At 37.2% G+C, this 24320-nt stretch overlaps 1 protein-coding gene across 1 annotated transcript in view; it reads right to left on the bottom strand.

The window, feature by feature from the left end:
* NEGR1 (neuronal growth regulator 1) overlaps positions 1-24313 on the bottom strand; it is a 1031997-nt gene extending 1007684 nt beyond the window's left edge. The window contains exon 1 of the mRNA XM_004699331.2: positions 24025-24313. Coding sequence (XP_004699388.1) covers positions 24025-24200 — 176 coding nt within the window. The 5' untranslated portion in view covers positions 24201-24313. The remainder of the gene's footprint in view (positions 1-24024) is intronic.
* Positions 24314-24320: the final 7 nt, after the last annotated feature.

The following is a 24320-nucleotide window of genomic DNA, read 5'->3' as shown; positions in this document are numbered from 1 at the left end:
GATCTATGCTAATGGCAGCCAGAGTCTTGGAGCTGGAGAAGCCACACAGAGACCCATGCCAGTGCTGAGATGCTCTCACCACCATGGGATCTACAACACTTTCCACCCACTGGACTGTTATCTTCCTGCACTCGGTGTCATTGCATGTGTTGTGTGAGTCTGAAGAATTTACAGACTGGTAATGGATATATAGGCTAATATTGGACATATGGACTTGATCTGGACTGGACTGGGATGTTTTCTTAATGTACAATTACTTTTTAGATAAAGCTCTTCCCTATACACATATGAGCGTCTAGGAATTTGTTTTGTTTGTTTTTGCCTTTCTTATCTTTTTAATGACCCTTTATTTCTTCATGTCATCCCACAACTTGGTCTTTTGTCACTGGTAGTCAATGAGCTAAAGATCAGGAATGACTTCAGAATAGTTCATCTTCCATGAAATTTGAAAATTAAGTTTAATAATATTACAATAAATCCCTGAACGGCAAAGTACATATTTGTGTGTATCAGAATTCAAAGATCACCTGAAGGTTAGGCTTGCTATTCAGGTTAGGATATACACAAATCTGGGCATTGCCTCTCATGGATTGTTCTAATTTTACTGTTTCATTTTCAAATTCCATAGAAGAAATTAATAGCCTGTTCTGCCATCACTGCTGAATAATAATAAGCTCCTCCTCCATCTCTTACAACATACATAATCAATTTGATTAATCTGTATTCCATCACATGAAGTACACATGCTATTTATGTTGATGGGGGAAAAAGTATTTGTAATGAATAAGTCATTGTTGGTACTCAAAATTCTATCATGCAATCTTGGCGTCCTATTACCAGGGCCATATTTTCGAACTGCTGACCTTTCTTCTTTGTTACTAACATTTCCACTCTGATTATTCGTAATTATCAGTGCATTTTAACATCATGCTTGATCCTTTTCAAACTGCAGGAGTTGGTAAAAGTACTCAATTTCTACATCCTTTGCATAGTTGCTTAGTGCATAAATAATATGAATCATAGAACTAGTCTTCCTTGTAGACATATGGAGATTATCCTACTACTCTCAGCGTCGTGCTTCAGGGTCAAGCTTGAAATGTCCTTTTTGACAATATGTGTAGCACCAACATGCTAAACGATGTCATTTCTAGCACAGTAGGCCATATTGTCACCGAATTCCAAATGGCTGGTACCATTTTGGCTCACTAATGCCTAGGATATCAATCTTTATGCATCCCATTTCATTTTTGATAACTTCCAGTTTTCCTAGATTTATACTTGGTTCTTTAAATGTTCTGATAATAGTTTTCCTGTTGTTTCTTTCTATTTTGAGTCATGCCACAGGAGGAAATGAAGATCTCTCACGTTTTTCTCTATTCACCACATTAAGGAGGAATCTACTTGGAGGAGGCATCTCTGTCCGTAGACATTTTGAGTACTGTCCAACATGAAGGACTCGGCTTTCAGTGCATCTTTCAACAACATTCCACTGTGATTCAAAGGGCTCTCAATGGCCAATTTTTCTAGAAGCCGATGAGCAGTCTCAACGTAGATTGCCGAGTCAAGAAGTTCGTCAGAAAGCTGTCTGTAATGGGTAACCCTGCTAATATTTAAAACACTATGGGCATGGGTCCCAGCATCACAGCAGCACCCAAGCTACCGCAATACAACAAATCAAATGGCGTTACAACTCTTAATACAATTTGGAGGCTGCATTTCATGACTAGAGAATTAGGTTCGCCTCATTTGTACTAAAAATACACATTGTTTGACTATTTCAGAGAAAAGGTGCAATTTTCAAGTGTAACAATCTTTTATGGATTGGGGTTCTTTATACAAAGAGAATGCATTTCATTATATCTTTCTAAAGGGCAAGTATCATGTCTATTTAATGGTCCCTTACATAACACGAACATGTGAAAACCTAATAAATGTTCTTCAACAATAATGAGATAAAAATAAAACTATATTTGTATGTAAAACAGTCTTTGGCAAAACTGTAATGCAGTTAAAAATTTTTTTCCTTTTTCTTCTTTTAATCTCTCACCTCTTTCACTGTTTTCACCTCTCAGTTCTTAATAATATTTTTCTAGTATCATATAATTTTTGTATTTGTTCCTTTTCTCAAGTGTTTTAAGAAATTTTAACATTTTTAAAATGTTACATGCTTTTAAGAGAATTAAATATTATATAAATTTTAAGTAGTAATCATAACAACCTATTGTTGACTTATGGGACCAGCATTCTCACCATCATTTCACAGGCACTCAATTTTTCTAGACATAGATGACCTGTCTCAAAGTAGATTGACATGACAATGCCATCATGTCAATGCTGACTCATAACGACCCCCTGGGGGTTTTGGAGACTGTAACTATTAATGGGAGTGAAAGTAGAAAATCTTTCACCAGAGGAGCAGCTGGTGGTTTCAAACTACTGACTATACAGATCATAGCCTAACATAAAACCACTGCATCACACACACAAAAAAAAAAAATGTAAGAAAAAAACCCACTGCCAGGAGTTGATGCTGACTCATAATGACCCTATAGGGCAGGGTAGAACTGGCCCTGTGAGTTTCTGAGACTGTCACTTGTTATGGAAGTGGAAAGCCCTGTCTTTCTACTCAGAACAGCAGGTGTTTTCGAGCTTCGGACCTTACAGTTAGCAGTACAATGTGACCACCACACCACAAGGGCATCAAAGGGACATCAAGGTTCAGTTTTCAATCAATGTACCTCATGTCCAGCCACCACCTGTTAAAACAGGCTAGGAAACAAGGCATGACAATTTACTTCTGGAAATCAGCCAGTAAAATCCCTCTGGATCACAGAGGTGTTATTCAGGGAGTCTCTATAAATCAGGGCCCAATTGTACAGCATCTAGCATCGACAATCAACCATTCGTACATACCAATAAATGAACTGAGTGATTTACCTAATTTTCATCTGTTGAATCATCACAGCAATCCTATAAAGTATGGACTGGTCCCATTTCATAAGTAATGGAATGCCAGGTTTGAGGAGGTTAGTGGAAACCATGTTACATCAGCTACTGTATAATAGTATAGATTTACTTTACTTTGAAGTCTTAGGCTTAAATAACAATAGCTCTTCAAATGGATATTTAGAGTATTGAGACATCCGTCAGCACCTCAGATTTTATACTCTTTAATTTTAAGTCCACTTGTTATGAATGATAATTTTGAACAGGAACTTTGGTCTCATTCAAAGACTGAAGTCCAACTTTTTTAGCAGCCTGCATGCAATAATTTATTAACATTTACTAAACACTTACTATGAGCCCAGTACTATTTAAATCAATCCAAAAATTTTATTAAAAAATCTTAAAACAACTGTATGAATACACACCATTGTTATCCTTGATATAAAAGATGAGCGAATAGTCTCGGGGAGACTAAGCACTATGTGACAAGTCAGACTTCCCAGGCAGGAAAGCTCTGTTTCTACACAAAGCAATGTGAGCTTAAAGATCCCACCAAACACGATGATATTCCAGTGTCTCTTTTTCACATTCTCCAAACACCGACAAACTCTCTGTGAGAAAATTCACATTGCAAGTAGTTTATTGAACTATACAATAATAATTTAAATGAATTCTAATTGGAATTCAGCTTAACTTTGTTTTTTATCCCAATGTAAGGAAACCAAAATTCATTCAAGTTGACATATGCAGATTGAGTAACTACATTTCTCTCTGATAAGGAATTACAAAATTAGTAGAGGAACACTTATAAATGAAATAATCCTGGTAGACATTAAAAAGTAATAATTTGTAACCAGCAGCTCATAAAGTGTTTGATCTTGTCAACACAAAACTTTCTGAAATATATCAATTATAGATATGATATTATGGCTTTTGTCTATTTCATACAGTAAAATGCATTTTAAAAAGAAGACAAATATGTCATTAACATATTATCTATAAAACAAAGTACTAAAATGGTTAACAATATTTTCAATTTTCATCCCATTTTGATTTTTGACTTCCTTTAGTCCATAAAGTCCTATGTTGTATAATAAGTAAAAAATTATATTGAGAAGAAATAGTCCCATTAGAGGATTTAATTTTTCAATGTTTAAAAATCTAATAATATTGGAATGGCTCAATCACTTTTAATAATAAGTAATATTAATAAGAAATTATTGGTTTATTATGGTTTATTATTCATAAGTACATTATTAAGTATTATCAGTATATCTCTGGGATGAAACATCATTTTAGAACATCAGTGTATTATTTCTCAAAAAAGTGTTTAGGAACACAAAAATTTTCCTAATTTGTCAAACACTGATTTTCCTATAGAATAGTTTCGCTGGAAAACACATTAACAAAAACTAGTTTTATATAGCTTTCTGGCTTCAGAAAGATTATTTAAGTTAATTCAATTAATATATAACTTGATATATAAACAACTGTACAGAGTAAATTTTAATTATATATACCAGTATCATTTTCAATAAAATAGTTCAATAATGATATATATTTAACATTTTTATCTTTAATCAAAAGTTGTGGAACTACACAATTACTACCTTTTTTCCTATGTTAAATTTTATCCTTTAAGCTATACCTAATCCAAACTCCTGGACAATCTTTTCTGTTTCATTATACTTGGCTGCTCAAAGATGCTTGCCTTTGACCACCAAGCTATTTGCTAATGCCAAATAAAAACCACTTAAAACAGATGATGCATTGTCTCTTTACTTAAGAAAATATTTTTATAGCCTTTTACTTTAATTATTTTGGTGGTATTAAAAATGATCACATTTAAAAGACTAATTTTACAGTACAGCAAACTTTCATTTTTGTATTGATCACAAAGAAAAATGACTCTCTTACTAATACAATATAATTTGAAAATTAAAAATTAATTTTAATCCAAAAGTATGCCTTTTATTTACTAAAGGATGGAAATTAGTGGTTAAGAGAAGTTCAAGCTTTCAAGGAAGTGAAATACAATCAATCAGTAAATAATTGATTGACTGATTCACTAGGTTGCTGAAAGCATCAGAGATCAGAAATCATTTCTCTCTTGATAGCAAAGATGGTTGTATAACCCACTAGAGGGGAAAGAATAACAGAATTGTAGGTGAACAGACACATTGGATAATGAAAGATACAGCAAAATAACAATAGTACATTGTAATAATGAAGGCCCCTGGGGGACAGGAGGGACGGAAGGAGGGGGTAAAGGGGAGCTAAACTCAAAGAGTTCAAGAAGAAATGAAATGTTTTTAAAGTGTTAGTGGCAGCAATTATATAACTATGCTTTTTCTAATTGGCTTATGGATTGTTGTAATACCTGTAAGAGCTCCCAAAAAATATTGTAAAAAATAAATTATGTCTCTCTAAAGCAAAAGTAAGGATTGTTTAGTGCTTAAATTCTTATGGCATAGAATATTAAATATATGAACTAGGAACCTGAATGCATGGTAAAGTAAACAGAAAATATTCAATGAACTGCTTAACTAATTTTATTTTATTTTTAAAAATTCTTATTAGGATATAAAACTCATAGGCATTAACATCATTTTCATCATGCATTATTCATCACAATTCTTACATTCCACAAATTTTTTTTAATGGTCCTCCCAGATTGAGACTTTTTCTACTCACTTACAGCATCCTATATTGCAATCCTTTACGTAAAACATATTGCTGTTGCTAATTGTCGTGGAGTTGACTCTAACTCATTGTGGCCATATAATAGAATGAAACACGGCACAATGATGTGCCATTCTCAAAACAATTGCTATGCTTGAGCGCTAAATTTCAGCTAAACTCTCAATACATATTAATGGGAAATTCTTATTTTTCACTCATCTTCTACTTTACCAAGCATGATTTCCTTCTCCAGAGATGGGGCCCAGCAGATAACATCTCTCCAGATAAGTATGTCCACAGGGTATGAGGCAAACTATTGACATTCTTGCTTCGAAGGCTCATTCTGGCTACACTTCTTCCAAAACAGATTTCTTCTTTCTTCTGGCAGGCCACACTTTATTCCGTATCCTTCACAAATACCATAATGCAAGGGCAATAACTTATCCTTAGGCTTTCTTGTTAATTATCCAGCTCTCCCATGGATGTGCTGATGTGGTTGCTGTGAGGAGTCACTAAATTGTTTCCCACTCATAGCTACCCTGGATACAACAGAACCGTGCAATGCCACATCCCGCGCCATCCCCACAATAGTGGTCATGTGTCAGCCCATGGCTGCAGCCCCTGTGTCAGTCCATCTCCCTAAGGGTCTTCCGTTTTATTGATCTAGTTCGCCACTCGCAGTTTTCTTTTCCAGGGATAGTATGGGACATGAAGTCTTGCCATTCTCAGATTTAAGGAGCATTCTAAATGTACTTCTTCCAAGACAGATGTATTTGTTCTTCTGGAAGTCCACAGTATTTTCAAATTTTTTTCTTCAATACCATAATTAATATTCATCAACTCATCTTCAGTCATCCTTATTCACAGTCCAACTTTCAAATATGTATGAGGCAATAAAGAATACCATGGCACAGGTTGGTCCTCCAAGTGTCATTCTTGTTCTTCAACACCGTATAGGAGCCTTGTGCAGCAGATTTGCCCAATACATCTTTAAATTTTTTTAATGCTGTTTCCATGAGCATTGATGTAATCCCCAAGAAAAAAATGAAATCATTGACAACTTCAGCCTTTAATCCATTTATCATGATGTCTACTGGCCAAGACATGAGGATTTTGGTTTTCTTTACATTGAGTTGCAATCCATACCAAAGGCTGTGGTCTGATTTGTATTGGCAAGTGCTTCCGGTCCTCCTTATCTTCAGTTGGCAAGACTGTGTCATCTGCATTAAGCACCTTGTTAACAAGAACATCTTTCCAGTATTCTGTGATTTAATCCCAGGACCATCTGCTGTCAGCAACGATATCCCTCATGCCCTGTCCACTTCTGTATCTGGTTTTGTGTTTCTGGCAGCTCCCTGTCGATGTATTGCTACAACTGCTTTAAAATATCTTCAGGAAAATTTTACTTGCAAGTGACAGTATGCATATGAGGTGAATGGAAATACCTTTGTTTGGTCAGACTGCCACGTCAGTCCTCAGGGTGTCATATTGTGTTTTTAACATTTTGAAGGGATCTTTGCAGCAGATGTCCTCAATGTACCACTCTTTTTTCATTTTTTGGTCATACTGTAGAGGCTTTAGTATTACTATGATGCCAAAAGCTATGTCACCAACATTTTACACAGCAGGGTCATCCATGAGGGACAAGTTTCAGCAGAGCCCCCAGGCTGACTGACTAGGAAGAAGACATAGAAATCCACTTCTGAAAAAATATTGTTCAGTGAAAACCATATGGATAGCACTAGGATTTAAAATCCCATACATTCTTGTGTAAGCCGAGTTTTTTCAGCACATTTTTTTATGTAGTTTTGGTGGTAAAATTAGGTGCCTCGGCTGATATCAGGTCGGCTTATACTCGAGTATATACTATAGAGATGCAATACTATAATGCCATTCATTCTGTAGTTTATGTGATTTTATTTAAGGAAATATCAATCAATTATTACTGTTGGCAGTATTATATGTAAAAAAAGAATAAAGCATTCTTAAATCAGAAGATGATCTTTTGTGAAAATATTTCCTATCCATGTTGTTGTATTATCAAATATAAGTGATGTGAATATGTACAATCACCATTCAAGTTGTTGGAAAACCATTTGCAATGAAATTATTGGTCTTTCAGAATTCCATTACGTGATCCCTTGCATTGTTTCTATCACCGAGGCCATATTTTCCATGATCTCATGTTTCTCTTTGTTTCCAACTTCTAAATTCTAATTACCAGTAATTATCAATGCATCTTGATTGCATACTTGTTTAATTTCAGACTGGAAAAGATGGTAAAAATCTTCCATTTTTTTCAACTTTTGCCTTAGTGGTTGGTGCATAAATTTGAGTAACAATCTCTCTTATGGTGTTGTTAAATGCCATGTAATTGGTTCCAACTTAGAGTGACCTTATATGCGACAGAAAGAAACACTCTCTGTCCTTGTCATCTTCAGAACTGTTGTGCTTATGGCCATTGTTGCAGCCACTGTGTCGACCAAACTCATTGACGATATTTCTCTTTTTCTTGGGCTTTCGACTTTACAAAGCATGATGTTATTTTTCTAGCAATTGGTTTCTCTTGATAGCATGACCAATGTACATGAGATGAAGTAGTGAGGATTACCTAAGATGAAGTGTGAAGGAGTGAGGGTGTACTGCCTCTAAGATTTTCTGACTTCGGCAAACCATGATACTTTGAGTATATTCACCACACTATAATCCAAACGCATCAAGTACTCTGAGGTCGCTTTTACTGATTGTTCAACTTTCACATGTATATGAGGGAACTGAAAATATCACCACTTTGTTAAGGAACATCTTAGTCTTCAACATGATATTTTTGCTCTTCAACACTTAAAAAGGACTTATGCATTAGATTTTCCCCGTACAATGTGGTGTTTGGTTTCTTGACTGCTGCTTCCATGAGCTCTGATGATCTTCCTTGTTGGCATGTGAATAATATCTGATCATCACCTGGATTGTAATTCAAGATATATATTGAAATGGTTGTGACTATATTTACCTTTGATTTTTTCATCCCTGTCATTCCACAATATATGGTTGTCTAATTCAAAATGACTAATACCAATCAATTTGTTAACTAATGCCTAGGGTATCAGAACTTATGCATTTCATTCCAGTTACAATGAATTCAAATTTTCCTGGATTCATGCATTATAAATTTCCTGTTGAAGGTGCTGCATAATTTCCCGTGTATTCCCATGTTGAGTCCTGTAACACCACAAAATGAAAGCGCAAGGAAAAGGTACACCATCCACATCACTAAGGTTGATTTAACTCAGGAGGCAGCTCTTCCCAGCTGTATTTTGAATATCTTCTAACCGGAGGGGTTCACCATCAGGCTCAAAATTAAACAATTTTCTAGAGATAGCCATAATATTCTCACTGGCCAATGTTTTTAGAAACAGATCACCAAGTCCTTCATCCTAGTCTATTTTTTCATCTGAAAACACTGCAGATACTAGTCCACCATAAGTGACCCTGCTGGTATTCGATGAACAGGCAGTATAACTTATGACATGACAGTAACATGCAAGCCACTACAGTAGACAAAGTAATAAACAAGTGGTAATTTTGAGTTATAGGAAATTATTTCCATTTTACAGGCAAGAAAACAGTTTCCCAGAAAAACAGAAAACAATCAAAAAGTCCAGCACTTCTTAAAGTGAAGTGAAGATTCAACCTGTTTTATTCTACACAAGCATACTAATTAAATTACAATGTAAAGTCCGTAATAGAGGGGGTTGAATCTTTTACCATAACTGATGTCAAACACATAGAAACTTCCCACCATGTGACGGGCACTCAACAAATATATTTAGAGTTTAATGGAGAAGGAATGTAAACAAATCTGCTCCCTGTGGAAACAGAACACAATGAGTAAAAGTCCCTCATATATACTAGGTCCTCGGTGCATGTTTGTAGAATCTAAATCATGATCTTGACGGCAGCATCATTATTATGAACAAACACATTTGGAAAATATGAAAGTTGGTAGCATTAGTGCAAGCTTTCATACTTCTACTCAGTGTGTTGTGTGTGGTTTAAGAAACTTCTTTCCCATGGTGACTGCTTCTGAGTTACACAGCCTTCAGCATAAGACACGGATGCTCCCCTGAACCACTAAAATGGATGGGGATAGCTATTCCTGGGTAGGTATTTTCTATCCCACCCAGGATTCAGAGTTGGATAACTCTTTTTAATTGATCCTAGCCATCTTACCACTTTCCCAATGTTGTCACTAGTTTTCACCTCTTCAGTTCTACAAGTGTCATCAATAAGAATCTTCTCTTTTATTAACATTGTTATACTTTCTAATGCTTATTTCTTCTCTTCTGTCTCTTTACATTTTTATTTTATGTCCTGGGTGTTTCACATAATGAATTGATTACAGCGACCTCTTATCTGTAAGTGAACAAAATTACCATAAATAGTCCACCGAGTATCATATATGGGGTTCCACAGTTGTTGACTGCTATATTCTGTACCTTAATAGTTGAAACATCCTCTTCTGTGTATTTATTTTTGTATTGGCAGCAATTTCATTAATTTATTGGGCTCAGCAGCATTAGTAAGCCAAGTATATTCACTGAGTTCCAATTAATATTTGACTGGTTTTGTTAAACTATTAAATATATGTATGTTCCATGCTTTCTATACAAGGGTTTGCAAATAATTGGTAGAACAATTTAGACGGGGAAAATACATCCATGTCAGTAAAGAAATAGTACCAGTAAACTCCAAGTTGATATTAATATTAGAGAGTCACATATTGTTATTTTTTGAATGCCGACCTTGTGTTTAACAGTCCAACATTTATCCAACAGGACCATGAATGCACTTTTATAACATTATTAAGCCAAAAGCAAACTCACTAAGTTCGTGTTGATACCAACTCATATAGACTGCAGGGCAGTGTAATGCTGTCTCTGAGTGTTTCTAAGACTGTTACCTGTTTATGGGAGAAGAGAGTCCCATATTTCCCTCTTCGAGTGACTGGTGGTTTCAAACTGTGGATCTTGAAGATTGAAGCCCAACACGTAACTACTAGGTCACCAAAATCTGAATTTAGCATTTTGTACTATGTGATGTGTTAGCATTTTATATATATAGCTCATGTGTCCATCTCTCTCAGGAAGGTACTGGTTTCCTATTTTATAAATAAAGAAATTTAGACTAAGTGAAAGTAAGGCATTTGCTCAATATCACAGTCAAGGAGTCTAGAAGAAGGGACATAAACTCCGGTCACCTCAAAGCCTGACCAAACTCATTGAAACAAAAAAATTACAACAGAAGATAAAATGTCATGCAGAAGCAAAATTCACCATAGCGATCATTTCATATCCATGATGTATGGAAAAATAGTTTATCAATGATACAAGTTCAAGAAAAGAAGGGTGAAAACCTTGCACCCCCCACTGCAGGTCAAGATAGGGAGCTACTACTATATGTCTTCTCAAACAATTATAAATAGACGAGGAATTTGGAGGCAGGCATAAAACAAAAGAAGTGATCTTGAGAAATAAAATAATAATATATAGCATTTTTTGATCCCCAGGTATGTGGATCGAAACATTTAATATATGCCATTTCATTTATTCTTCACAGAAATCAGAGGGAAGTTCAAGTTTCCCCACTTTATAGGTGAAGAATATGAAACATATACAGAACTCAGCACTATGTCCAGCATCAAATTAGTATCTGGAGCCTTGTCCCTGTGATTTCTCAAAACTAAAATAGTGGTTCATATCTTCTAGTAAGGAGGAGACTCGGCATACACCCCACCTTAATCCTGTTGGTGTAGTGGTAAAGAGTTGGACTGTAATTGCGAGGTCAGCAGTTCCAGAAAAACCAGCCACTCCAAGAAAGAAAGATGCAGTGTGCTCCTTTAAGAGTTACAGTCTCAAAAACACACAGGGACAGGTCACTCTCTACTTATAAGGTGGCTCCAAGTCGGCGTTGACTCGCGGCAGTCAGTTTGTTTTGTCTCTTTTTTAGCATCACAGAAAGCTCCCTCTAAAATGGGCTGATAGCCACAGGCACAGAGTCCAGCATCTGTAACATATCATGTGAGTGACTCAGTTAGAAGGGCCATATGAATGGACTGCATCTCCGAGGGTTAACTTTCTTGAATATGAACTATACGCAACCTTCAATGGACTGAAATGGAATTGTGGGCCATTAGTGGTACTATAAAATACTCTATCCACTGGATAAATAAAATAAATATAAACTCATGACTAAAATTTAGAAGAATGCTTTCTGTGGTATCAAGCCTAAGAATGGCATTATTAATAAAATATCTTCAATGATTAAAAATATGATGTTATAAATTTAATTTGTACACAAACTCATCATGGGGAGGATATGAGTTTAGAAAAAATTCCATGATTTAATGAACCATATGATAAAAATATTCTTATGACACCACTGTAGTGTTATCTTAAAAAAAAAGCAAAAGACAAACCCACTGTGGTCAACTTGATTCCAACTCTTTGCAGCTCTTCATGGGATTTCTGAGGCTGAACATCCTCCTGAAAATAGATAGCTTTGTTTTCTCCTGAGGAGTAGCTGGCGGGTTTTAACCATCAACCTTGTGATGAACTGTCCAACACTTAGCCAACAAACGGCACCAGATCTACCATATAAGGCACAGCATAGTCTCCATTTCCTCTCCTCCTGGGGCCCTGGTAACACAGTGGTCATGAGATGGGCTGCTAACCAAAAGGTCAGCGGTTAGAAACCAGCAGCCCCTCGACAGGAGAAACACCTAGCTTTCTAATCTCTACAGAGTTTCAGTCTTGGAGACTCACAGGGGTAGTTCTACCTGTGCTATTGGGTGCCTAGGAGTCAGAATTCACTCAATGGCAGTGAGTTTTGATTTTTTTGATAAATTTAAAATTTCAAGTAATTTGATGAAAAATTATTCATATACCATATTTTCCTCCCTCCCTTTTCACCTCACTACTTCCCTCTGTCATCCATTCCTTCATACAAAATTCAGGTTTTGAGCATTAATTATGTGCATTCCAACCTGAGTGTTAAGCAGTAGACTTGAAATTTTAACATAATTTCAATTTCAGTTGATCAGTTGCCTAATATATTTTTTGTTATGAATCAAATACACCTAAATATGCTCTTCTATAAGAAATATTCTATCAATAATATTAGGAAAACATTAGGGTCCTTTGATTTATTAATTTAATATCTCTACAATAGGATATAATGTTGTTTGGGAGAAGATACAAACAATATTCTCTTGCCTTCTGATTATAGCTCTTATGTTCACATTACCTCTTATGTCCGCTTAATATCTCTAAATTTAATTTAGTTGTATTATAGGAAAGGGGTTTCTAAAGATACCAGAACACACATTTCCCATTGCCCATTAAATCACCCAACCCTTTAATGGTTTAAACAATAGCAATAGTTTTTTAAAAAGCCTGTCTTGTAGTATAAGCATGATCACTCTGCCTATGTCCAAATGACTTTGTATAATTCAGAAAAGAACACTGGAACTCTAGACTGAACATGGTTAGAAACAGCTTCCTTAAATTGAGCAAATTATCAGCTATTCGGACAGTACAACGTATTGGCTACTATTCAAAAGGGTAACACTTACTGCTGACAACTCTGCCAAGTCCCAACTTTCCTCTATTCCTGTTTCTTAAGAGAAAGCGATTAAGAGACCAATTCCCATGCAAGCTGGATGCTTAAGAGCATCAAAGGTCCTCTGTCGGATTCGGAACTTGAAATGCCTTAGAAACCACTACGCTAATAGATAACCTCCTCCACATTATAGCCTAAAACAATACAGTCACATTAAAATTCTTAAGTTAGTATCAATGCCCTGTAGTTTATGAAGTATTGTTGACCTACCTCTGGAAGATGATTGGAATGATACAAAAATATGCTCTGGTGTGGGGCACATAGCTGTTTCACACTGACTGTTATGCATCCATATTAAAATAGCCAATATCTCTGATTCTCTTGAATTGAAATCTTACAAGAAGAGGAGATTCCATTAAGCAGTTGAAGTACATAGAGCAAAAATATAGCCTAGGAGGTCTGGTCATAGTTGATTATGTGCTTAGTTGTTAAGTGCAGGTCAGAAGTTCAAAACTGCCAGGTGATTCACTGGAGAACGATGAGGCTTTCTACTCCCATAAGCACTGATCGACTTAGAAACCTAAAGGGCAGTTCTACGCTGTTCTATGCGGGCCTGAAGAAGCAGAATTGCAGGAATGACTTGATGGCAGTGAGTTTTTAGGAGGCATTTTTGTAGTTTGGCCTGTTCCTCTGATCTAATAATGATCACTACAAAGAGAAAACGCCCTCTGAATAGTATGGCTCAGGGAGGCAAGGGAGTCTGATATCTCTGGTTTCCCTGTTGTCCCAAGGCAGAGATTAGGCATCAGACATACCTCCAACTTTCTTTACTTAATCTGACACCAACAATTCCTCTTAAGGTAATCTACTTCTAAACTGGATTTAATAACTTCTTACAATGGCCACACAGAACTCACTGACAAAACACAATTATAGCGGTTTATTCAGTTACAAGACTGGCGGGCCATCTCAACCACTAGGTAATAGAACACCATTCACAGTTCACCCCAATTTTGCCATATGGGGATAAGGTACAATGCGTCCCATTAGGCCCTTGGGAATTTGGGCATATAGGTTCAGGGGAATAGTTAAAGTCTCTTATTAAGGGATAAAATGACCCCTTCTTGTGCTAGCACCTGCACCCCTGGACTGGGGCTGGTATTGCAGCATCCAGCAGGAAAAAGCAATTTAACTTTTTTAGCTGCAACCCACAATAAGAATTACGTCTGAAATCCTGCCATAATTGATAATACATGCCTGAAATTTAAAAAGTTAATAAAATAATACTTACCTTTATTGTGTGCAATGATTTCAGATCAATTTTATTTTTCAAAAAAATACATTTCAGTTCCTGGTAAGTTTCTTCAAGATCCACTATTAAATAGGATTGTACAACTGAAAACAGTAAACTATTTCAATAAGACTTCACATAATTCTAAGGGTTATAAAGGAATTACTTAAGGCAGAAAATGTTGACATAGTCAATAGAAATGTTCTTAGTTATGATAACTCTGCAGATCCCACAGAGTATTAAAGATATTACAATTATTAAAATGAAGACAAAATACACAAATGCATTTATTCCATCATTTATATTTACATTGATTCATTAATTTATAAACAAAGAAGAAATGTTGTTATGACATACGGCAGGTTCTGTGAAAAAGCCCTCCAGATCGAGTGATGAATGGTCAGGGCTATGGCAGCTAGTATCTGTTGTCCAGGGTCACTATGAGTCAAAACTGACTTGCTGACGCCCGATGACAACAACCGGGATACAGTAAAGAGCAGTGTGCTTTGAACAATCATTTTCAAAATGTTCTATCATTCGTTTCTTCATGAACTGATAATATAAAATTTTTCTCTCATGAATGGTGGAATAACTAAAATCCAATATAATAACAATTGTGCCGATGCAGAAAATAACAAGGAGCCCGTAGTGGCGATGTGTTGGGCTGCAACCCAAAAGGTCAGCAGTTAGGAGAAAGATGAGGTTTGAGCTCCCAAAAAGAGTTACGTCTCGGAAACTCACAGGGGCAGTTCCACCCTGTCCTATACGCTGCTATGAGTCAGCGTCGACTCAGTGGCAGTGAGAGATGTAGCAAACGACACAGAACTCTGATTTTCTTAGTGAGGAAGTTCTTATTTCCACCAGTGTATTTAAAATACATAAAATATCTGATATAAAACATTTAACACAATTTTAAATTTTCTATATAAAAATAAAAGGTGGGTAAGATGATGCTTCTAGGGGAAAATAAGGCAATAAGCTATATTTTCTCTTATGCATAAGTGTCAATGATGATCTTTAATAGATCGGTACAACTTGAGAAGGCAGAGATCAAACAAGTCTACATTCCACTTAAATTTTGAAATCCTATCCACATCATCTCAGACAGCGAGTCATTTCATTAATGGTGGTTTCAGATTAACATCTTTTATATAAAACTTTATTTCTGAAAGATATTGTGTAGGTGTTGGTTTCAATCTAAGCAAGTGTCACCATCAAGTCCTACTTTTGCTATATTTCTCCATCATTTTTTTTTTACTAAAGATGCTTAAAATTTTTTTTTGAATCTTTATTGCTCTTGTAACATATGTGATGTACATAATCTTTTAATTTATGTCATTTTGAAAACGATATTGTAGAAAGGGATTTGATACCTAATCAAAAGATTTAATTTGTCTTGGAGATTAATTCTTACAACAGTCAAAGACATGAATCACAATCATTGTTATGGTCACATACTTTTCAGCTACATAAAAAAGTCCTTTAATACCTATTGATTTCAATAGGAAACACTGTAAGAACTGTCTCAGCATTCTTTGATCACATATCCACAACCAGATGTTAGACCTAGTCCTCTTTTATGTAGTCAAAGGAAGACACCGCATCACTGAATCTTGCAAATATATGAGGGTAAGTCAAAGTATTTCAACAAAATCAAAGAACTTAAACAAAAATGCCAAATTGTGAAACTATTGTTTCTTCATATATCCTCTATCTAAATCTAGACCCTTCTACCAGGAATTCTGTGCTCTTTATTTAACATCAAAGTAACAGTCTTTGCAATCTCCAGGGGCTCAAATTATGCTGCTTTTCAGTGTTGTTCTCTGCATTTGGAGAACAGAGCGCAGTGTTGAGGGGTGAGTTAGTTAATTGTGCCAGCCTGGCCAATAATCACATGTGGTGCTGGTTGAAAGGTGGAGGGATAAATGGGTGGTGAGCCTCGGCCTTTCTAGTTCTCTGGTCTCTTGCTTTGTGATGGTCGCACCAGGATGCAGCTGCCTTAGCAGCTCCCTGCTTCAGCTTGCAAGATTGACTTCCTCCAAGACATCCCCAAGGAGAAGCCGCATGGATCTATCCCGATGCAGCCCTGGGTGCTGGGGCAGCCGTGTGGAGACCCTTGCCAGTGCTGAGATGCTTGTTTGTTCACTGACTCAGCTTTCCTCCTGCAGTCGGCATCATTGCCTCTGTTTTGTGAGGTGGAAGACTTTGGGGACTGGTGTTGGGTATGGGTTAATGTTGGACTTGTGGGCTTGGGCAGCATTGGGTTGGGATGTTTTCGTGATGCACCTTTTCTTTACATAAAACTCTCTCTTATACATGAGTCGCCATGGATTTGTTTCTCCAAAGTACCTAGACTAATACAAGGGGCAAGATCAGGGGTGTAGGGTGGCTGAGGGGTAAGATTTCCCTTTGAAATTCTTCTAGAGAAGCCCTGATAAGCCCTTGATGAGCTGGTGCACTGTCTTGATGGAAGAAAACATTCCTCAGCACAATCTTCCTGGGCTTTTTTGGACCAATACATTTTTCAGTTTTCTTGAAATTTCTCCATAAGAAGCCTATTTTCTTGAAGAAAATGTATCAGAATTACTCCATGGAATCCCAAAACAAAATATGGTCCCCATCACCCTCTGAGCTGACTTCTGTGCTTTACTGTCAGGGGCCTACCAGAACCCCCTGGAAGCCCAGTGGTTATTCTTTGGGCAGCTACTGCCAAGGTCAACAGTGGGAAACTAGTAGCTGTTTGAGAGAACGCTGGGACTTTCTACTTCCGGTTAAGAGTTACAGTCTTCGAAACACAGAGGCATCCATCTTGTACTTTCAGCCACTATGAGCCAGCATCGACTCCATGGCGGTGAGTTTTCACATTTTGGTTGAGCTAACTCTCTTGAGCAAACTCAGTGTTTTGAATGGATTGTTTTGAAGTCACCCTACGAAAACTAAGGGACGTTTAACACTAAGAGCACTTGTCTGCAGCCATTCCCTGATCACAGAGACATGGTTAAGCATATTTTATTTGGAATGAACTCATGCATGCACTGAACTCAAGTGGCAATTCATCAATTTATAAATTCCCCACCACCCACGGGAACATTATGTATTTTTTCTACTGACATCATTTATTCAATTTTATATTTAATATACTTTGGATTTATCATTTTACCATAATTTAAGTGTAGGGAAAGCCCTGATGTGTACTCATAGACAATGTTGGAAAGGTAAAATTATGGTGCCTAAGGCAAAGTACTAATTCAAAAATCAAATACAATAAAAATCACTGCAACTGTTATTTTGTTATGTACTGATCAGTATTCCATCAACAAAATATGCTAGACATTTAAAGCGGAGAGGTTTAACTCAGGAAATTGATTACACAGAGGATGAAGAGCTGTTAAATGAAGCAGGTGATGCTGGATAACCCAGAGGTCAGCAACAGCTAGACTCCAAAACTACTCCTAGTTTGGAGAATGAAACAGATGGGGCAGTTGTATTGTCTTAATTAGTATTCTGTTTGTTATCGCTACGTTCTAATATCCATTGGAAGGACTACATAGAACTCACAGACATAATTAATGATTAAAGGGTTTTTAGGGAAATTAACACGTTGTAAGAGAACTCAGGATTTTGTCAAGACATGTTACAATATTCTTTCAAGGCTGCCAATAGATGCCAAAGGGCAGCCCACTCAGCTGTAAGCCTCAACCTGAAGATATTCAACTCAAGTTTCGTAGGTCAGCAAACCCAGCTCCCTGAAATAAATGCCCAGAGACACCCTACTCCAGTAAACTTCAGACAAAAGGCACTCCACTTTGTGTGAGTCAACAAGCCCAGCTCCCCCAGTTAAGAACCTAGAGGACCCCACTCTACAAGCCAGCCTCCTGCACAAAAGCACTCAGCTTCACTTATTCTGTGGGTTAGGATGTCCACCACTCCTTTCCATATTCTGGCTCCTAGACCTGCTGCTGCTCCTCTGCTGTCATAGCTGTCTTCTGGATCCAGGAGGTTCACTGCACAGATCTCGGGTCCAGAGGGAAAGTTCCTCTTTTGGCTCTTGCTGTAATGAGATCCTCCTCCTGCTGCTCATAGTTCTCATTCTATATGCAGCAGGATGACATTCCAGGGAATTCTGTTCACAATTACTTACAGGTGAATCCTATCAGGGTCTTCCCCCACCTTCCTACCAGACTCATGCTGGGAAAGGTCATTTAGGAAGAATTTGAGATGTTAGCTAGAAGAGCCACAGTAAATAATTCACTGCTCCTGCAGTAACAAAAGAAGCAAAGGGGCCATAGCAATAGGGTGGATGTAGGAGCAAAGGGTTCCCAAGGGGAAACAGGAAGAACCTTGTGCCTCCCCCTTTCTTTTCTCTTCCCTCTTACTAACAGGACTTTCCATTGTGAACTTGCTGCCTAAAGACAGACAGGACAGCCTGGGACTCCGGCTGAGGTCTTTGCTCCTCCACAGGTCCTGACAGCACAAAGTAAGAGGAGGCTGAAAACTGGGTCTGGTCAATCAAGCCTCGAAGTTATGCAGACCACGATTTAAACATGTCTCTGAATTCTTGAGAAATCGGGTATTGCAGAATTGTTGTGTTAAATAATTTCACTGTCACACATCTATTTTAAGAACATCAGTTCATTGAAATACTTGTGCTCAAAGACTAATAGAACCACAATAGGCTTTATCCATTGTTCTAAAAGAGCAGCCTGGGCAATAATAAACATATCTTAAATTGTAGAGTGACACACTAAGCTTTCATATAATAAATTATGTGTGCCATCATATCATGTCATATCCTCATACTCGTAGACTAGTTCTGAAATGCATGACAGCTTCTTTATTCCTGATCCTAGAACATACTTTTCCAAACTGACTCAATATGACCATCTATACTTCCATCCCTTTTTTAATGACAGAAAAACACAAAGCAACTACTTCAGAATATAAAATATATTTATTCAATGACACCATTTAAGGAACATATAAAATTCAAAATGCCTTAATGCTATAAATGTGTATGTGAGTGTGGTCTACTTGGAACATGTGAAGTATCAAATGACTGAACAAACGATATTCAGACTCTCATGATAACCCAAATGTACAGAATAATTGATTTTTACTGCTATACGTTCTCATAAATAAATAATTTACCTAAGTGTGCCCAATAGCATATACATGTATTTCACATGAAAACTAATGTAGCTAATCCAAGGGGACAATGTACTGAACAAGTAGGGTGAGAAGTAACAAGTAACTGCCGTATCTACTCATAAATCTACTTGTGAAACTTCTGTGGAAATGTGCCCTCAGCTCTAAGCAGTCATTCCCCTTCCTGTTACACAGTAGCATAGTACGATCTCATCAATTCCATCAAATTTATGACATTAAAATGACAAGGGCTGAATTAAACTTTGCTAAAGTGAACGAAGATGTCACATTTAAGAAAATAGCCTCTCTTCCTCCTTTGGTTTGTGACCAATATAGGATAGAATATTTTGAATTTTTATTAGGAAGTCAGCTAAAAATGTACAGATTTATGTGGAAAAGTTGAACTGGAAACAGAATGGAAGGATCAGTTTAACAATGAATGGTTTTCTTTGTTCTTCTTTCATAAATGTGCAAGCACTGGAAGTATACAGAGGAAGATGTCCCTCGTGTTGCTTCCACACATATTACATATTTTGAATGTGTTTATGTTAGTTATATCTGTTAATAAGAAAGTAATTAGCAAATTAATTCGCAACGAAGAAACTGAAAACGATTCTAATAGATAAATGTATGTACTGATGCATCATAGGATTGCGACCCCTCAATTCTCCAGTCCAGAAACATTCTCAAGCATAACCAGTGTGGTTCTAGCACCCCTTGTTCTTTGCCAGTTTACTCCATAACGCATTAACTCAAATCATCTATGTTCTAGAAAATGCTATTTTAAGACTGGAGAAAAGTTAATTTATCTATACAGATCAATAAACTTTTTCCGTCATAAAACACTAAAAGTATTAAACAGTCATAATCAAATTACATCTTTAATGAGTTAATACAAACCATAATTCATATTTGCAGCCTATTACAAAGTAACATATATATTCATGTATTTATTTACACCCAAATCCAAACTTAAAGTAAGGAAGATATCAAAGGTCAGTATATTCAGAGGGTGCATTATTCAATACTGTTTAAACAAAAACCAAATAGCCTAAGTAAATCCTTAAAAGATGTAACTGTGAATAACATAGTTCAAAGTAAGAAGACTTTTGACATTTAATATATTGCTTCACTCCTCTTAAAGGCAGTTATAATGATAAAGATGTTGAAATTACTATACAGGCTTGTATTAAAAGTCCTTATTCAAAGAAAACAAGAGTTCCACAATGATGGATGTGGTTAGTACATGCTAGAAAGAATCCCCCTTGTGTTTAAAGCTTTACTTAAGGAAAGTCCTGTTTTTCTTGATTTTTCATCTAAAAAACACATATTCTGGCACTAATAGGAATTAGTGATGTAACACTTGACCTTTAAACTTCTGGTACATTAATATAAACACTACAAATAGAGTTACTGAGTGGCAAGTTTGCACTTTTAGGCCTTTGATACTTTAAGTTACTTGATAATTGATATTGCCACTAATTTTAATATTATTATTAAGACCATTCTTAGGATTATTTTATATTAAAAATAAATTTATTTCATATAAATAAATAAATTTAAATTAAAAAACAAATATTGAGCTTGATTAGTGATACCTTGTAATTCAGTAAATTGTTCTGTTGACCCCTGGCTTCATGCATTTTGATGGGAGGGGATTTGTATTTGAAGACTAGAATTACCTTTGCCTTCTAATGAACTAAAGAATAACGTCAACTGTGAATCTGAGTATCTAAAATAAAAATGTAAAATAAAAAGTTGTGCCATTAATTTTGATGAAATATATTGACTCTGTAAATATGACTCACAGACTCAGTCCTTGAGCTGTCTGTATTGGTCTATCAACATAGTAAATATCAGCTGTGTCAAGAAAATAATTGACACCATTTAACAAATTTTATTACTGAGAGAAATGTCTTGAGTATGTGCTAAATGTGAGATTAGTTTAGAGATGGAAAGTGTAAACGATTTGAAAACAATATACACCTTAGAGACTGTCAGAATTACTCTAAACAACTTACTTTCAGTATAAAGCAAAAGTTTAGATCAGATTTCTGTTGCATGTGACAAGGGATTGTTCATTAAAAACAACAACAGCAACCTGTATGTAATTGGTTAGAAACATTAGTAAGACAGGAGTTTCTAGTTTCTTTTAAAAGTGTAAATGTCAAAAGCTCCCTATAACACCACAAAACTCAAGCATAGCCATAGATATAAATGGATAAGGTGCGTGCACACAGTGTAAACAAGGATGCACCAATGCAATAACACTGGAAAGAGATTCAGCCCACATGTTAGAAGCGCTTCTTGGAAGCAAGGAGTGAAAGAAACATCTCCTGAAAGCAGAAGGTGGGACCAGCTATTTCAATGCTGCTTAGTATTTATTAGATTGGTCAATAGAAAACAAAATGCCAAAATGTCATCAAAAAGGAAGCACTCTATTAAACACTGTAGGGAAAATATATTAATGCTCATTACAAGTGAGCCTTATGCTGGAACATATAGATTGCAGCTCCCAAGATAAGTGTTTGCAGCCTCTGAAAATAGTATGTCATCCCTACCACTGCTTTCCAAACTTCTAAAACAAACTTAACACAAAGAATGTAAATAAGGGCTTAGTTAGATCCTCTGTGGCTGTGCTTTCCAAAGAGTTCATCTCCATTACTAGCATCCAAAAATTAGTGATGTTTGTATATATTCTGTGGTAATCTTGGTTTCTAGCAAAGACAACAACACTGTTACTAAAAAAGCGTGTGCTCTCAGTTCACATTAGAAATTATGAGGGTCCACACAAACTGAAACTCATGTTTCAGATGCTATAAATCATATACCACACCCATAGCATCAAAATTAAAATATATTGCCCGATTCAAGCAGAAATATACCCTATTCTCTTTCACCTTAGACATGCCATATATACTGATGTTGTGCAATCCACACTTATAAGTCAACTTCCACCCAGTGGAGAGAAAGAAGATCTTTCAGGGAGATTGGAGGTACACTTCAGATAAGGAGTTCCAGGGGAAGAAGGGACAGCGGTGAAAAAAGGAAGGAATGAGAGCATCTAGTCTTGTGGAGCTCTAAACAAGGCTGAACCTCAGTTTGTATTTTCACTGAAGAGGAAATGTTTCCAGAAGCTCACGCCAGTGTTGCTTAAGGGTGAAATCGGGTTATAGATGTTCATTAGTGACAAGCCATTTCCATGCTCCAGCTTAAGTCAAAGACCGGAGAGTGATAAAAAGGTGTAAAACTGAAAATGGAAGGAGGGAAGACAGTGGGAAGGGAGGGGAGGAAGAGACAGTGTATGTACACATGTGTGACAGAGTGACAGTGTGGACCAGTGAAAGAGTGGGTGCCTTTTTAAACAGTGAAAGGGGATTTGAATGTGAAAGTGGATGAGCATGTAAGTGCTAATGTGTGTGAGGAGGATGTGAGTGTGTGAGGATGTGAGTGTGTGAGGGAGTGTATTTACCAAAGAGAGATCTGTGAGGGTGAGGAAATGATACTGGAGGGGGGAAGAGGGAACATGCATATGTGTGTGTGACAGGGATGTGAAGGGGGGAGCGGTGAGGAGAAGGGTGGTAAATGGAGAGTGGGGGGGACAAAAAAAACAGAATAGGGACATTAATGAGGGGAAGGAATGAAGAATGTAATGTAGAAAAAGGAAGCGTGAAGGCTGATAGAAAAGGGTGTTAAGAGGGTCAGAATTTAGAGTGGTGGTGATAAAAGGGAGGGGAAAGTGAGGAAAAATAAAAAATAATGGAGGGAGGAAAGAACAGTGAGAAACTAGAAAAGGGGCAATGGAAGGGATGGATAACGTGGAGAATTTTTTTTAAAGGAGGGAGAAAAGTAAGAAGGGGGAGTGGAGGCACAGCAATGCTGGAGAGCACGAAATTGAATCCAAATGTTCGAGTGAGATGGGAAATAATGAGAACAGGGACCTAGCAGTTCGAAAAAGTCGCTAATGCGAGAGTAAAATAGCAACGAACCTGATAAACTTGTCAGGCACCCCAAGAGTAGCCCATGGCAGTAAAAGAGAGACCTTGTGCATGGAGTTTCAAAGTGGCACCTGCCCCTCCTCCTAAACCTCACACTTCACTCATCCTGGGGCTACTTGGCGTCCGCAAAGTGCTTTCGCAGCAGGAGTCCAGCCCGCTGCCTGCCCCGGCATAAAGGGACCAGGGTTCTGGAAAGAGTCCACACCTGGGTTTGTTTCTATCGTGGTCTTTGGACGGTGTTCACCACCAGCAGCATAGCTCAGAATGCAAAGGAGGCAAGGAGGGTGAAAAGAGAGACAGAAAGATAGACTAGGACAAGTACGAAAAGCACGCCGTCTTTCCTACCTAAGCACCGCCGTGTCCCCTTTTCTGACCATCATGTTGTCCACGGCCGCCCAGGGGAAGTCCACACTCTGTCCAGCCGGGAGGCAGGAGGGCAGCAGGCAGCACAGGCTGAGGAGCACCGCGGCCAGCCACTGGTTCGAGCAACAAGCACCCTGCACCAACAGCATCATGTCCATCCCTGCTAGGGCTGCTCACTCTCCGGCAGCTTTCAGCTCCAACTCCCCACCCCCTGGTGCTGGCGAGTCTGCCCAGGAACCAGGCGGAGGGCGCGCCACTGGATTTTTTTTTTTTTTTTT

This window comes from Echinops telfairi, unplaced genomic scaffold (assembly GCF_000313985.2).
Source record: "Echinops telfairi isolate 266 unplaced genomic scaffold, ASM31398v2 ScPeMD7_443;HRSCAF=831, whole genome shotgun sequence".
In the NCBI taxonomy this organism is placed as follows: Eukaryota; Metazoa; Chordata; class Mammalia; order Afrosoricida; family Tenrecidae; genus Echinops; species Echinops telfairi.
This window is presented reverse-complemented; position numbering and strand designations above follow the sequence as displayed.